The sequence below is a fragment of the Camelina sativa genome, chromosome 17 (assembly GCF_000633955.1).
Source record: "Camelina sativa cultivar DH55 chromosome 17, Cs, whole genome shotgun sequence".
Classification (NCBI taxonomy): domain Eukaryota; kingdom Viridiplantae; phylum Streptophyta; class Magnoliopsida; order Brassicales; family Brassicaceae; genus Camelina; species Camelina sativa.
In genome coordinates this window covers 6163462-6180213 of record NC_025701.1, presented here as the reverse complement: position 1 = coordinate 6180213, position 16752 = coordinate 6163462, and the positions used below count along the sequence as shown (strand labels likewise).

Sequence of the window (16752 nt, the reverse complement as noted above, 5' to 3'; positions counted from 1 at the left end):
GGGGAAACCATGTTAAATTTCGAATCCCCGTGAACAATGCTACAACTAATCTTCTGTTAACCTCTGAAGGTATTTTTATTGACTATAAAAAAGAAACAAAAACCACATACACACCATTCATAATATTACCATCAAAGTAACAATGTAACTTTTTTTATTATTAATGCATAAACCACACATAATTCTAGAAATTCAAACCGGAACCTTTGAGTTTCTCCTCGATGATCATATCAATTTTTTGCTCCATATCAGGAGTCATATAACTCTTCCAGCCACCAACTTCTCCTTTACGGAAATAAGTTTTGAAATTAACTCCATCCAACGCTCCGGTTTTGTTGATCTCCAAATTGCTTAGTTTACTTAGAGAGCAAAGCTCCAAGATCTTGTCTACAGATCCGCTATCTTCCTCTTCTTTAGTGAATGGACAATCCAAGAACTCTGCAAGTCTCTTGACCTGAGTACGAGGCTCCGCTTTCAACTCCTCGTACATTATGAAAAGAACATGCTTGGGATCTTCCAAACTGGCTCACCAATAGCTTAGGGCATGGTCCCAAAAGGGACCGTATAGGGTAACTCCGTTGCAGAATGACTCAAACATAGCCTCGAAAGAGTAGTCCTCCTCTCTAATGATCTTCTCGCTTTGGCTATAATCACTCCAATCTACTCCCTTGTTGGCATTGAGGAAATGCCAAAGAGACACCAACACGTCTTTCACGTTCCTGCACACGTACACGATCTTGCAAGGAGACTCCTTCAAGGGTTCTTGAATCGCATGTAACGACATGTGAGTTGAGAACAATCTTGGAGATGATGCTGACGATAAGAACTTGGTAAAGTCCGGTTTTGAGCTTTTGAGATACAGATCATACTCGAAATACGGCACTAGCTCATGAGGATTATGAGATAGCAGAGGATGATCATCATCGTCCGAAGGGTGTTTTGATCGTTGAACGAGTGCAAATGTGAGTGCCTTGAGCCAAGTCGTTCCTGATTTGGGGAAAGAAGCAAGAATTATATCGGTTTCTTGTGGCTTAAAACCCGAGTGGAGGTTTGGGATGGATTAGAGAATGTCTTCGTAGTACCAATGTCCTTCGTACTTGAACAGCTTGTTCCCAAGGTAATTTATCTCCCAAGGAAGTGAAGAGATCAAACTTTTGGTTTCTTCTTCTTCCCTCAAGTTCATTGGAATATCTTTCTCATCCATTATTATTTTTTTTTTGTTCTTGTTTTTGTTGTTTTGTTTTGCTTCGTATATTTTGATATATTGCAATCGCAAAGTCGCACTTGTAGTTTTGATTAGAAAAACATTTCGTTGACCTACTGTATTCCAGCAATAACGTGGTACGTAGTTGAGAATGCATGAATTGTTTTTTTTCTTTTCTTCATTCTTTTAGTTAGTAAGTCATGTTCTTGGTTTAATTTTTGCCCAAAATCAAAATGAAAAACAAACACTTAATAATAAAAGGCTTTCTTACTACTAATAGAGGTATATTTGCCATAATTTATACAAATTATTTTTTAAACTCGAGCTTTTTGGGGATCTTACTTCTACATTTTAAATTGAGCTTTTTGGGGATCTTGATTCTACGAACACGGAATCTTTATTTTTTTTTACAACCACACATTACAATTAAAGGGAGGCTGCATGATTAATTACCCAATTCCGAGATCACATTTTTATGGCTTTTAATTGTTTAATTTTTAGAAAATAAATAAATAAATAAATAAATAAACTAAATAGGATACAATGAAAATATGTATTGAAAACGTTATATATTCGATGCTAACTGCTATAAGGCTAGGATTGCATTGTGCGACAAGTTGGTGTCATGGAACGAAAACGAGTGGAATTACAGTTCTGAGTGCCGTTGATATATCTTATCGTTCACATGTCAAAGGCCTCTATATATAAGTTGACACCAGAGATATGCATCGATAAAGTTTGTGAGTTGGGTCGTTTCTGAATAAAAAAAGGAGAGACACACTACACTTATGAATTAATGTTCACAAAAGAGTTTCGTTTATATATATATGATTCCTATATATGTTTTCTTTTTACCGAATTTAAGCTCATCAGTCATGTGAGTTTGTAGGGTTTTTTTTTTCTTGCTTTCTCTTAACGTTTCTTGCAATTTCAACAAAAAGGTTCTTTACTGAAACCATTGTTTTTGGCTTTTCCTTTCAACTCGAAGCCTCACTGGCAACTGCTATTAACCCGGCACATGTCATGTTTTATGAAATTAAAAGTCCATTTGGACTCGAACTTATCAATTATTGAAATGAAAGAAATGGATTAATTTTGATTCAATATATCTCAGCTAAAAGTGGTTATCAAAATGCAGAAGGAGAAACCTTTAAGGCTCCTTCTCAACATAGTTCTCTCCAAAATAGATATCTACAAAAGTGATAATACCTGTGAACCATTCCATTCATGATCTTTTTGACCTCCTAAGCTCAGATTACAAAAGGATCAAAAGTATAAAACCTCGTCTTACCAATTTGCTCTCTTCTTCTTTTGCGGTAACTCAAGTACTCCAGCAAGCTTCTTCAGCTGAGGACAAGGCTCTTTTGCCATCTCCTCGTACCTTATGAAAAGAACACATCCTCAAGGCATTGCTCCTAAAAAGTCCCAAGTAGAAAAATCCGCTGCAAAACGACTCAAACACATTCTCGAGAGTGCTTTTCTCCACTTCAATGTTGTAATAATAATTGGACTCAAAATAGCAAGCAGACACCAACACTGTCTTTCAAGTTCCTATATAGGTACAACCTTGCAAGGAGAATTCTTGAGACTCTCTTGCATTTTGCAGTATATGCAATGGCATGTGAGTATAGAATAGCCTCGGAGGTTATAGTGAAACTTGGTTGAAAACTCCAATCTTGACAAACGCTTCTATAAGATTACATAAAATAATCTTGAAGTTCTTCTTCTTCATCAAGAAGGATGTTGAAGCTCTTCAGCTCACTCAAAATCCTCTGTAATTCCTTTGTTCGAGGATGCTTTTCTCCCGAAGAATAAAACTTGACTAAACCATCATCAGTCTCAATCCAGCTAACACCTGCTTCTTTCTTAAAACCGGTGTCTCTCATAGCAACTTTTAGCCTAGCAGCATCGTCAAATCTTCCTAGATCTCCATAAATGTTTGAGAGCATCACAAAATTAGCCGGGTTTCTTGGTTCAAGCTTGATCAACTCTACAAGAGCAAGTTCACCAATCTCCACCTTCTTATAAACCTTTGAAGCTCCAAGTAGAGTAGCCCATATAACAGCATCTGCTTTTACCGGCATTTTGTTTATAAACTCAACAGCTTGTGTTAAAAAACCAGCACGAGATAGTAAATCCACTACACAACCGCAATGCTCAATCTGTGGCGTGATTGAGAAATCAGTAAACATAGAACTGAAATAAGCCAAGCCATCTTCAACCAAACCCATATGTTTACAGGCACATAAAACACCGACGAATGTTACCTTGTCAGGTCTAATTCCGCAGTTTCTCATCTCATGGAATAAATCCAAGGCCTCAGTTCCATGTCCATGTGCAGCTAAACCATTGATCATGGTATTCCAACTTATCAAATCTCTTCTGTTTATGCCTTTAAAGACTTCCATAGCTATCTCTATAGCTCCACATTTTGCATACATATCAATCAAAGCATTCTTCACATTAACATCTACCTTATTATACCCAAGACTCTCTCCATACTGATGTACCCATTTCCCAAAATCAAGAGCTCCTAACTTTGCACAAGCTGACAAGACTAAAGTCAATGTCGCATCGTTAGGGACAACATTCTCTTCATCTACCATTCTCTTAAAAGAATCCAACACTTCAGAAACCTGCCCATTTTGAGCCAAACCCTTGATCAAACCATTCCAAGAAAACACATTTCTCTCCGGCATTTCATCAAAAACCCTTTCACACGCTTCCATATCTCCAATATTTGCATAACCCTCTAAAACTGTGTTCCATGACATGACATCCCTACAAGGCATTCTATCAAAAAGACTCCTAGCCTCCATGATATTCCCCATTTCAATATAACCAGATACCATAGTGTTCCACAACACAATGTCTCTCTCAGGAGACAAATCAAAAAAGCGTCGAGCAGAGACTAAGTCCTTATTCAAAAGATACCCATTGATCATCGAAGTCCAAGTAACAACATTTTTCTCAACCATCTCACAAAACACCTTATTCGCCAATGCTATCACTCCTGCACACGAGTACATCTCAATCAACTTAGTTCCTAAATAAGCGTTTGACCTAAACCCTGTTTTAATCGAAAAGCACTGTAACTCCTCTCCCTGTCTAAGATCCTTAACCATCACGCAAGCTTTTAAAACCACAGGGAGAGTAAAGCAATTGGGCATCACATCGAAGCTTCTCATTCTCTTGTACAAGAACAAAACTTCGTTGCACAAATCTCTCTGCGCATACCCATTAAACATAGCGTTCCAAACTGAGACATTCGGTTGAGAGATTTCGTCGAACACTTGGCGTGCGTAATCAATCTTCGTGATTCGACAACAAGCGGCGACGATTCTGGGACCGACGTAATCGTTATGCTGTAAACCATGAATTAAAGTTTGTGATTGAACCTCAAGAAGCTGTTTCTGGGTTTTACATGACTCCAAGAAAGAGATAAGCTTCTCTTCCAAAAGCCTCTTTGGTGATTTAAAAGCTGAAACAACAGCAACCCTCGCAATTTTTTGATATTTTAGGAACAAACGTTACAGATCTATCACGAGAAAAATAATAAAGTATGAGTCTTTCAATGGAACTGTTTCGATTTAGCGCACCTTGATGAGTTCATCATCATCATCAGATTTCACAAAGTAGTGGACTTGAAGACAAAAAGTCAAAACCTTCTCAAAGAGTTAGAAGGTTTAGACAATTACAAAAACATACAGTTTTATTATTAGCTAATACTCCCTCCGTTTCAAAATATAGGATGTTTTGGAGAAGTTTTTTGTTTCATAATATAGGATTTGAACTTGTTAAAAGTAAAGACTTCTTAATCTGCGTGTTTTGCTTAAAACATCCTATATTTTGAAACAGAGGGAGTAATAATTTATTTTTTTATTTTTTTATTTTTTTGATAAAGCAAGAATAGCTAATAAATACTACGTTCGTGTACGCAGCATAAATTTTTTAGGAAAAGTAACAATGAAATTGCATTACGTTACTTTAAAACATACCTAAATTAAACAACCCTATACGTTATCTATAAACAAGGTAAAAAGTAAGTAAATGCTTATAGAAGTGTGTAAAAAATAGAGATGGGCGGTGTCATTGTTAATAGGAACAGCAGATGCAGCCCTATTAATTCCTATGATATAGCAATCGGTAATTGAACCCTTTACTTTGCATAAATAGATAAAGTTTTGCTTTCCTTTCGAAACACATCTGATTTTGTTTTGCCTTTAACTTACCCGTTTCCCTTTTAATTATACTCCATCCGTTTCACAAATAGTGTCACTCTAACACTTTTCACACAAATTAAGAAAATACTGAAATATACATATATGCCCTTATTTAATAAGTTTTTAATAGACTATTTTAGTTATAATTAAGGGTAAAACAAGGAAATCTAAGATAAAAAATACATTAGAACTATAAAATAATGCATTGGAATTGTAAACTGACAGTCTTTGTGAAACAAAGAAAAATCTCCAGAATGACACTCTTTGTGAAACGGAGGGAGTATAAGTCTCATGCTTTTTTTTTTTCCCTAGACGCACACCTATCATGTAAATGTTTCATATGCCAGTAGGCATTTATATTTTGGTTAATATGTGTACACATGATATGTAGTGCACTGTGCACAACCTTGCTAGATCTACAGCCAATCTTGCACAATTTTTATACATATAGAATTCACATTTACATACATATATATTCATCGATGATCTAGAAGTTAAACGCATATATGTGCTTTCAAAAAGTTATGTTACATGGTACAATAACTTTTATATTGTATAGTCCCAATCGTACGTATAAATCATAATACATGCATGACTTTGTTTAAATCATCATAATGTATTTTTGCATATCTATGATAGAAATTTAAATTCATCTGAGGATATATCATAGGTTTCGAAATTAATATAGAATTCGAGAAGAAAATCTATTTATATGGATGATTCGGTATTAGAAGGAAATTGCACATTTATATGCATGTAAATATTTCTAAAAAGGATATATTATATAATAATACGTTCGCAGTATATATATATATATATATATATATATATATATATATATATATATGTGAATTAAATTAATACACTTATATATATAGGAGTAGGGTAGAGTTGAAATTGAGGAGCAAAGCTATGAAATGGTAAAAGCTGATTTAGGGGAATAGGGTTCGTAATCGACAGACTGAAACAAAAGAAACTTAACTGCATCAATGAGTCCTACCACAGTTGTGTCTATGTCTCAGACCAACTTATTTTCTATAACAAGCCTAACTTATTCACATACACATATCTATATTGATCCACTCAATCTCTCTCCTTTCGCTTTCTGCATTATATGTTTATTCTATCTAAAATATACATATACATATAAATATATATATATATATATATGCCTCTTGGGAAGACTGTAAATATAAATCTAGGGTTTTAGCCTTCTATCACAAAGTGACAAAACCATGATACATTTCTTCTTTTCATGTATAGCTCTTTTTCTCCTTTTATCACACAAACATGCTTGAGCTTGCGCTCAATTTTTTTCTCTCTCTATCTCTTATTGATCACTAGCTACTTTTGACTGATTTTAACAAGGTACAAAATTTTACTTTTTTAGTTTTTTTTTTGTGTAAAAGTTTTTTAGTTTAAGTTCTGGATTTTCTCAGATTTGCAATGTAATTAACATGAACTGTAGTCTATAATCGTATATATATATATAATATATTATAATGTTTGCAATTTCTTTCTGTCAACGCGTAATTGATGAAGTACAAGAAAATTTTCCCAAAAGTAGTAGAAGATTTAAGAGTATATATAGTTAATTAAGACTATCGGAGCTGAGGTTTTCACCGAGTCTATTTGGTCATTGCGGCGTTGCAAATGTTAGGATTAGTCTAAATTTCATCTAGAGATGTTCCAATAACAACGTAATTAATAGAAAATTAGCAAAAGAAAAAAAAATGATTTAATTCAAATTGTTTTCACAAGACGTATATGTATAAATCTAACGATAAATTGGCTATCAGACGACAAATAATTCAACAAAAAGATAATAGAAAAAAAAATTGTTTTAAACAGAGGACGAGTTAGTTACAATTCAACTAGCTAGTTGAGGTCCAGATCTAACTTATTTCATCTCCCCTTTCTCTCTAGTCACTCCTGTTTGTTTTTTTTCCCTCCTCCGGTGGAAAAAAGATATCAAAAACATATATAAAACGATAAAACACGATATGTGGTGTGGTCTCACAAACAGCTCCAAGACAAAATTAGATGCTAAGGAAAAAAACAAGATTAAAATAGATAAAAGCTGTTCCTTCATACAAATACAATCTTCTTACATAACCCCAAACAACACTCCCTCTCCAATTTGCATTGCACTTTTTGTCGTTTTCAATTACTTTGTCATGTCCCTTTCAATATTCCCACAAAAAAAAACTACAGATAAAATTTAAACGCATGATGGAGATAAGTTTTAGCATTTAATTAAAATCCAAATTAATTAAAGAAAAAAAAAACGAAATACATTTGTTTTCATAGACCATGATGTGGAGGTAGAGGTAGATGAAGTGGAGGAGCAACTCTAGAACCATTAGCCAGTGGTGCACTGATGAATGTGTAACTCGGGTCAGGTAGTGCACGACCACCGCAAACGCTATGAGTTAGGGATTGCTGACGCGTACTAGTGTTGTTGCCTATGTAGTAATCGTTGGTCTTATGTTGAGAAAACAGTGAAGACGGCGGAGGATAAAGATATGGTGGCTGCTGAGACGAGAGGGCGGATGAAGAGGAAGAGAGGGAGAAAAGTCTTGGTGGATACACCATTGGTCTGAATGGTGTTATTACATCTCCTATAAGCGCATCTCCTTGATGATAACTATAAAGAATAAATAAAACTGTAAATTCTAAACCATATTTCTAGACAGTGAGATCATTTGTAAATAAATTTAAACTCGTTCAAGAAAATAGACACTTAAAGTACCTGAACGATGGAGGTCCTTGACGAGGAGGAAAGCTATCGCTGCGAAGAACAAGTTCACGAGCTTTGTTTAGTGACTCCGTCTCTCTTTCTAATTCACCAAACACAAATCAATAAAATGCAAGATTTTATGCGTAGAAATATGCAAACATACGTATATATAGTCATCATTTAGAGAATGGTATCTTGCCTTGACGGTGGCGGTTCATATGTCCACCGAGAGCTTGAGATTTGAAGAACTTGAGTGAACAAAATCTACATTCATACTCTTTCCCGTCTTTGGTTTGCTTCTCCTTAAAACCTCCTACTCAATAATAACTTAATTATTCGCTTCAATAGATTTGTATTGATTAATAGTCAAATGTACTTCTAATGATTAGCAATAAAAGCACTTTTAATTTAGTTTGTAAACCTTAATTAGTTATTATTGTTTTGACTCTAGTATCCTTTTATAAGAAAACAATCACCCAAACAAGGCTAAAGGTGAAGAGATTATTTTAATTATTTACAATATTTTTATTCTATAAATGGAATAATTTAAAGTAGTGTATACCAGAAGAGGAAGAGGAAGAGGAGCCTTCTTCAAAGAATGGGAAAATTTCTCTAGAAGGATCATCAGGTAAGTTATTGAGATCTAAAGTGTTATTATCTTCAGCTCTCCTGCAATTTTTCAAATTTAAATTTAAGAATATCTATTTAGTTGGTGAGAAAATAAGAGAGAGAGAGAGAGAGATAGAGATAGAGTGGAGGAAGGAGAGGAGAGAGAGAACTTACATGGTTACCAAGAAGACAGGAGAGAAGAAACTAACTAACTAAGGATAAAGACCTGAGAGTGAAGATGGAGAGAAAGAGAGCTTTGTCAATTCTTTCTTTTTTTCTCTCTTTAGAAGAAAATTGAGCATGGAACTCAAATTAAGTGGAGGGCTTTGTGACTCTTATGCAAGAGGACTATAGCTTGAGGGGACATTATGGGTCAAGGTATCCCTTGGCACGTATGTATATATACATATATATATATCCATACTCATTTATATATATAACAACAAGTCCAATAAAAAAATGAAGTGATTGTTATTTACTATCAAAATAAATTTGTTGTTTTGTCTATCAAAGGCATTTTCTGTAACAAAAGAAAGAAAAAAAAAAAAACTTCTACACAAATAACTTAGGGATCACAATAACTTAACATATATACCAATGCAAAATTATATTTATTTATCCTACTATATTAATTGAGAAGTACAAATATAAAACTAACCTTACAATGTGTAAAAAATTACATTCAATGCCATTAGAAAAACTTAATTAAGATTAATCAATTAATTAAACATAACTAATTAAAAACAAAAATAGGAGACACAATCAAATAAAATAAATTGTAGAAAAGTAAAATAAATAAAAAAATCTATTAGAATCAAAACTAAATCGTACTAAAAAAAATTAACAGATAAAATTTAGTTGCTCTTTTTTACATGTTAGTTATTTTTAGTTACTTCACAACTATAATAAGGTATTCATTTAATTGACAAAAGTTTAAAAAAATTTATTCATTAAATGCAAATGTTTTATTGACAGGTTATCAATAAACATTATTAAAATACAAAAATTATAATATAAGAAACAAATTTTTAATCAAATATCATTATAAATAACATAATAACAAAATAAATTATTACAAATTTTCATAAAAAAAAGTTCAGCCCGCGGTTTTCCGCGGGATAGTACCTAGTAGTATATTAATTGTCACTCCTTTAAATGCTGAGAAGAAAGTTAAGAGAAGCCCTCAAAATTTTAGAGATGAGGTCGAGGCAGTAGTAGTCATATTATACTCATTATGATCTCTGAGCTAAAGGTAGTTGTTACATTGGTCCCCTCAGATATATATTAAAACTTCAATTAATTTACAAAACGCAAAAGTTAACAATCACAAAAATTTACCTGCTTTCGGAAATATGTCGTGGAACATGCAACTTTTTAAACCCGGTCTTTTTTTAATTCTTGGTATTTATAAACTCGGATCTGTAACATGCAACTATACTTTTATGGGTTCCCAAAGTAGTAAACAATCTTTGTCCAGTTATAGTGTTATTAATTACGAACTCAGAACATTAACTCTGAAACAACACATTCTAACAGGTTAAACTAACCATATATACTTGTCTAACTGTGTATATGTGTATATATATATATATATATTAGTATGAGTTGTAGAATACTATATTTTTATAAAATTTTCTATTTTATAAGAAACTTAAGGACGGATACTGTACAATGTTTGTGATCAAGATTTAGTTGCCTTACGAATAAAATCATAAAACCTTTTATTTGGATTCAGCTGAAGGTTGCAAGGTAGCACTGATGGTGATTACTATTTAAACAAGGACCAACATTTAATTTGCCGACGACGATGCATCAACGCTTCTTCTAAAGATTTGGATCGGAACAATTGTTCTTGTTTTTTGTTTGTCTCCAAATTGTTGAATCTTTGTATAAATACAATTATCTAATGTGTTACAAAGCCCATTGGCCCATGGCTAAGTAGTCCCAAAGTTAATATCTAGATCTTGCAGAACCACAATTGAACCAGAATATGACTCACCTTGAACAAGGGGGTTGAACCAAGACCAAACATCAGAATGGTTTACTAGACAGCTCAAGAGGCCTTGGCTTACACAAACCTAACTTTGAGGGTCCAAGACTCGAGTTACGGTTTCATATACAGGCTTATTCTTCTAAATAACAACATAATTAATAACACCAAAAATCTTGCAGGAAGGCTCAACAAAACAAAAGCACAAATCGAAAAGCCATAAGACTAATTTGAAGGAACCATCAATAACACTTACTAAAAAGGAAAATAAGTTACATATATATTAGATGGAAGGGAAAATTGAAAGTGGGAGCTGAAACATGGCATGATAAAAAGCATGAAAGGACAATTTCATCAACAAGTTCAAACAAGCTACTAACTTTTCTAACGGGTATTTACTATTTATTATAGAAAAAAAGTCAATACTATCAAAAGAATCATGGTCAGGTAAGTAACATCAATACTAGCTAGCACAACTCTTGTCAATGATATTTTGCACGCTGTCATATTTATAAACCTTAAAAATAGTTTTTCTTTAATTTCATTATTTCACACTCTTTCTCCTCCAAACTTTTATAACACTAATTTTGTTCTTGTCTATTACCATAATTTTGTTATTTTATACCGCCGTCATTTTCATAAACTTAATTAATATTGTCATTGTTATTTCTGTAAATACGCATCGCCATTGTATTATAAGCCTACTAAAGTTTAAATTGTTTTTAATTGTTTTATTTTGAAGTTTTGAACCTATACATTATTTGTATAAACCGAAAAAAATGGTCATTTTACACCTGAGTAATATATATTAACCTAAACTATTTCATTCTTATTTTAAAATATATCATTGCTATTTATTTTATTTTTTCATTTAGCGCCACCATTATTTTTAAAATAACAAAAACTTTGTCATTGTTACTTTTTTAAGTTTTTTTCGCATCTTCACAATTTTGTAAATCTAATTTTTTCATATACTGTTTCACTGCTCTTTATTTCCATAATTTTTTTGGTAGAACAACCGTCTTTTTCTTAACCTTATAAATAATGTTATCGTTTATTTCCATGAATTTATATTATGCACCGCCGCCAATTTTATAAATCTAACAAATATTCTTATTTTTATTTCCATAAAATTATAATTATGCACCGCCGCCATTTTTTATAATTCTAAAAGTGTTCTCATATTTATTTCCATAAATTTTCATTATGCACCGCCGTCATTTTATATTTTAAATATTTATCATTACTATTTCTGTAATTTTGTCATTTCGCAACGCCGTCATTTATTAAATCTAATAATTTGTCGTTATTAGTTCTCTAAATTTTTTTATTATGTATCGCCGTCATTTCTATATACAAAACAAATCTTACCCTAATTAGTTTCCATAATTTCTTTTCATGTACCGCCGTCATTTTATAAATCTAAAACGTCTTATTTTGATATTTACGTAATTTTTTATATTTTGTACTGCTATTTTCTGGTAAACCTAATAGTATTTTCATTTCACACCGTCATTTACACAAACCTATATCTTTTTTTCATTGTTATTTCTTTGGCTTTTCATTTGTATTGCCATCATTTTATAAACCTAAAAAAACATTCTTATTTTCATAACTCTGTCATCTCACATCAGCATCATTTTGTCAACATAAACCTAAAAACTATATAGTTTCTTGATTTTTAAAGATGTGTTAGAGAACTTGGTAGCCCTAATAAATACTTAGAACTTAAATAATATATAGTTTTAAAAGTAAATGTAATATGTTAGTTACTTCATAATAATTTACTAAAAATATGATTAATGATAACTAAAAGAACTTCTATATAGTAAGGAAAAGTTATATGTAATATATATATGACTAAAAATGAATTATTTATGTAAATGTAACATCTGGTTTTTCTGTTTAGTTCTGATTTGATTTAAATGCATAGAAAAATAGAATATAACACCTGTTAATATATGTAATATATAAAAAGTGAAAGATTGCTTCCTTAGTATTTATGACGTAATAAAATACTAATATTTAGAAAAAGCTTAACTTTTTCAATCTATACATAAATCTTACAAGACAAATGTCAACATGCAGTAAACTGAAAAGAAGAATCCATCATCTTCTGTAAGAGATCAATTCTGTTATGAAGATACTATTAAATCTAATATAATTTAATTTTTCCAAAGTAACAACCATTTTACCTTAATTTGAGGAAAAATAAAATAAATGATATGATTATGAACCTGAACCATCTGGCTAGCTTTTCTACAAATATGTCCAAAGTAAGTGAAACTAAAAACCCTCCACATGGTGAATAGTGATTAGTGATTAGTGATTAGTGTAATAAAGTAAAAGAGATTTGAAAGTAAATGAAAACAAACAAATGTTATAATCTCGTCGGTGACGTTAATAAAACCAATTGAAAGATATTTACGAAGAGGAGAGAGTCTGGTTAGGCACCGCCTTTTGTACCCAAAAAATAAAAGGCAAAAAAATCTAAACAAAATGAAACTGAAAGCTGTGTTGTACTAAAAACATATGGTTTCATTTACTGAATATAAATGTTTTAAGCTAAAACCAGCGTTTTGATCTAACACAAAACAATTTAATTAATGACACACACATACACAAGAAAGAAAGCAAAAAGAAAAAGAAAAAAAAAAAGATTATTATGTTCCTTATTATAAATTAGAGGAAAATAAATAACATGATTCCATCCATAAGCTTTGTTGTATGCAAGGTTCTCTCTTTCCATTAGACTTCATCTCTTTCTTCAGATCTCTCTCTCTCTCTGTCTCTCTGTCTGTTTGCTTCTTCTTCTTGTTCTGCTTCTTGGCTCACGTACGTAGAGCTTCAAGCTTTCGAACGATCTCTCTCTCTGCTCTTTTCACCTTTCAGGTATCTTTTCTTGATTCTTTATAACCGGATCAAGATTTGATCTGGATCTAAAAACGTTGTTCGTATTTTGGATCTTTAAAACCAACTCCATGATCCATAATCGCTAAAAAACATCAATTTCAGTTTCTGTTTCTTCTCGATCTGTTTTTTATTTTTTACTAATCTTTGTTAATATTTCTTTACTAATTTTCATAAACAATGGATTAATTTATCACTGTTTAGTTTAGACTTTTTCTCATGATTTTTGTTTGTTTGAGTTTACTTATTCTTAAAAAAAAAAANAAAAAAATCTGTCTCCATTATGATATTGACATCATTCATTCACTATAATGGAAAGTTAAAAAAACAATATCGAATTTAGTCAAGTGGCTTATTCCTTACCATTTTAATTTTGATTAATTTTGAATAATTAATTAAATTAATTCAACCTTAATTTAATCTATTATGACCAGATCTCCATAAAAAACACGTTACCATTTGACCACCTCTTCTCTCTTCCTCCCCTTATCTTTTTTTTTATACTATATAACATTATTATTTTTTTGCAAATCTTTATTCATTCATTCTTCGTTCAATCTCTCTTTTGTGTGTCTGATTGATTGATTCTTTCTTGAAAGCAGCCAGACAAGATGATGAACAGCTGTGGAGTCCAACAAGAGATGAGGAGAAACGCCGTCGTTTCTTCTGATCGCCGTGACGCCGTGATTTGTCCTAAACCTCGTCGCGTCGGTGTTCTCTCTTCTCGATCTCTCCGTTGGCAACTCAAGTAAGCCCCCCCCCCCCCCACCACCTTTTTCAATCTTAAAGTTCATACCTTTGCCAATCAAACTAATCTGATTCTTTTGCAGTCATCAGATGGAGTTATGTGAATCGAATTCAAGAAGCGAGATTTTGGATTTCATCCTCTCTAAGGTAAACCCTTTTGCTTAATTCGTATTTTGAATTGATTATAAATCTAAAGTTTGGATTTTTATTTTGGGTTATGTGATGATGTTATTACAGGGTAGTGGTGGTGGTGGGGAGCAAGAGGCGTGTCCTTTGTTCTTCACAGGGTCACCACCAAGTAGAGTTTCTAACCCATTAACAAAAGACTCACTTTTTCGAGAAGAGCTTCTCGTGGTGACTCCTCCTACTCCATCGACTCCTCGTGGTGGTGCTAACAAACCGCAGCCTCCGTCTTCACCAAGGAACGGGAGTTGCGTTAGGGCTGCTGCGGCGACCAGCTTCGGGATTGATCCCGTTGTTCGTGTTGTTGGATTCGATTGTGACAGGCGCAGCAGCAACCACCGTAGCGTTTCGACTCTTGCATAAGAGCAGTCCCAACATGCACATATTTATATATAACAACAACAACAACAACAGAGAAGGCTTAAAAAAGGAGAAGGTTTAGGAATTGATTATGAATATTATTATTATTATTATTATGGGAGGGTTTTTGTTGGTTAAAAATGTGTAGATATGTTGAAAAGAACAAGAAAAAAGTGGGGAGGGATTATTATAAAATATTTAGGGGTTTTGGGTGTCCATTTTCTTAAAGATTTTGTAATTAAAAAAGGGGAAGAGAAGAGAGTGGTTAATTTGGTGTCTTTAGTGAAAAAAATAAGAGCTTAATTTAGTGTTTCTTCCATTGTAACAAATAGGAAAAGCTCGAAAGAGTTTTGAAATGTGAAGATATCATTTCTACCCTTTAATTTTGCTTTTGTATATTTGTCTCTTTTTGCACTGATGTAAATTTCTCAAAGGAGTTGATCGATCAGTTTTTTTGGAGAATATCTCTGTTAGTTCTTGTTTTGTGACAAAAACAATAGTGATAATCGATTGTATATATTATCGTTTTCACACGTTCTTAGTGTTTTAATGTATGTGTTACATTACTATCTCTATTAGTTCTTGTTTTGTGACAAAACAATAGTGATGATTAATTGTATATATTATCGTTTTTCACACGTTCCTAGTGTTTTAATGTATGTGTTACATTACCATCTCTATTTTTAGTTCATCTTAGTGTTAATATTATCGAGTACTCCTCTCTAACGATTCCGTTTGTGCATTACTCCTTGGAGAAGCCGTAGGCGGCCTTTATCTTGAGGTTGGAAGGTTTGCTTCAAAATGGCTTCACTCGTGGTAATCACAACGAAGAAAAACTCTAGTTGTTTGGAGTTGTAGCAATCTCTCAAATGTCCCGAGTTTCACGGTTCGAATTAGTGTATTTTTTTCTGGAATTTTCTTTTGTATCCGTTGTCGCAACTTAAAAATGGTATAAAAGAGCATGTGCTAACGTTTACTATTTTATACCATTTACAAATGCGTGTAAAGAATATGCATGATGTTAGATAATTCACTCAATATTATATTAAATCCAAAAGATTTGTATTTGTAACAGAATAAAACTACATTTCGATAGTTCAACAGTTATGTGTTCTAATGTGTCAATAGTTTTTTTATGGAAGTATCATATGTAGATAAAGTAAGTACTCATAATTGTTTAAGAGTTTCAAGATCGATTTGCATTAATAATTGTGTATAATTCAACAAATACAAATTATCAAACATTACATACGGGATAGTATTTGTGAACGTGATTTGTTGTATACGTTGTTTAAAAGTATGTATGTGCACAAGGATTCTAAAATCTAGTCGTTTTCAACTTACAAGGACACTTGTTCTAAAAAAGAGTCAATAGCTTGTTCTAAATTTTTTCATCTAACTCGACATTATTTAAGATATGTTTAGTTGTTTTACATAAAAATTCTAAAATGTTTTAACCAGATATATAAAATTATATAGAAGTGTCTAACATACTTCGTTCAACAAAAATTTATTTAATTTTTCATTTTGGTCATAAATTTTGCAACAAATAGACTACGACTATAAATTAATAAACTATATATATATATATATATATATTAGAGTATTCATGTTGTAAATCGAGATATTTTCATTCCATAAAGCATTATGAACCTGAGTGGTGATGCGGTCATATTCTAACAACCCTACCGCTCCCAAAATGTACAGATCTCCGAGCATGTCTCTTACATAAAAAAAACACCTGAGCATTGGAAAAACGTCATGACATTTAAGATTTTGGGGAACT

General features: G+C 32.3%; 3 protein-coding genes and 1 pseudogene across 3 annotated transcripts; 1 reads left to right on the top strand and 3 right to left on the bottom strand.

Annotated features, from left to right (window-relative positions):
* On the bottom strand, positions 185–1204 carry LOC104759204 (annotated as a pseudogene).
* Positions 2309–4580, bottom strand: LOC104759203 (pentatricopeptide repeat-containing protein At3g29230-like). Its single transcript, XM_019238852.1, has 2 exons — positions 4442–4580; positions 2309–4217 (listed from the first exon to the last, which is right to left on the bottom strand). The coding sequence occupies exons 1-2, from the start codon at positions 4578–4580 to the stop codon at positions 2902–2904; spliced, it is 1455 nt and encodes a 484-aa protein (XP_019094397.1). The 3' UTR covers positions 2309–2901.
* On the bottom strand, positions 7538–9092 carry LOC104755624 (zinc finger protein JAGGED-like). The gene is made up of 5 exons (XM_010478036.2): positions 8951–9092; positions 8730–8836; positions 8367–8480; positions 8180–8267; positions 7538–8074 (listed from the first exon to the last, which is right to left on the bottom strand). Coding segments are annotated over exons 1-5 (654 nt in total). The 5' UTR covers positions 8953–9092; the 3' UTR covers positions 7538–7731.
* LOC104755623 lies at positions 13358–15499 on the top strand. The gene is made up of 4 exons (XM_010478035.1): positions 13358–13658; positions 14279–14424; positions 14507–14570; positions 14661–15499. The coding sequence occupies exons 1-4, from the start codon at positions 13494–13496 to the stop codon at positions 14967–14969; spliced, it is 684 nt and encodes a 227-aa protein (XP_010476337.1). The 5' UTR covers positions 13358–13493; the 3' UTR covers positions 14970–15499.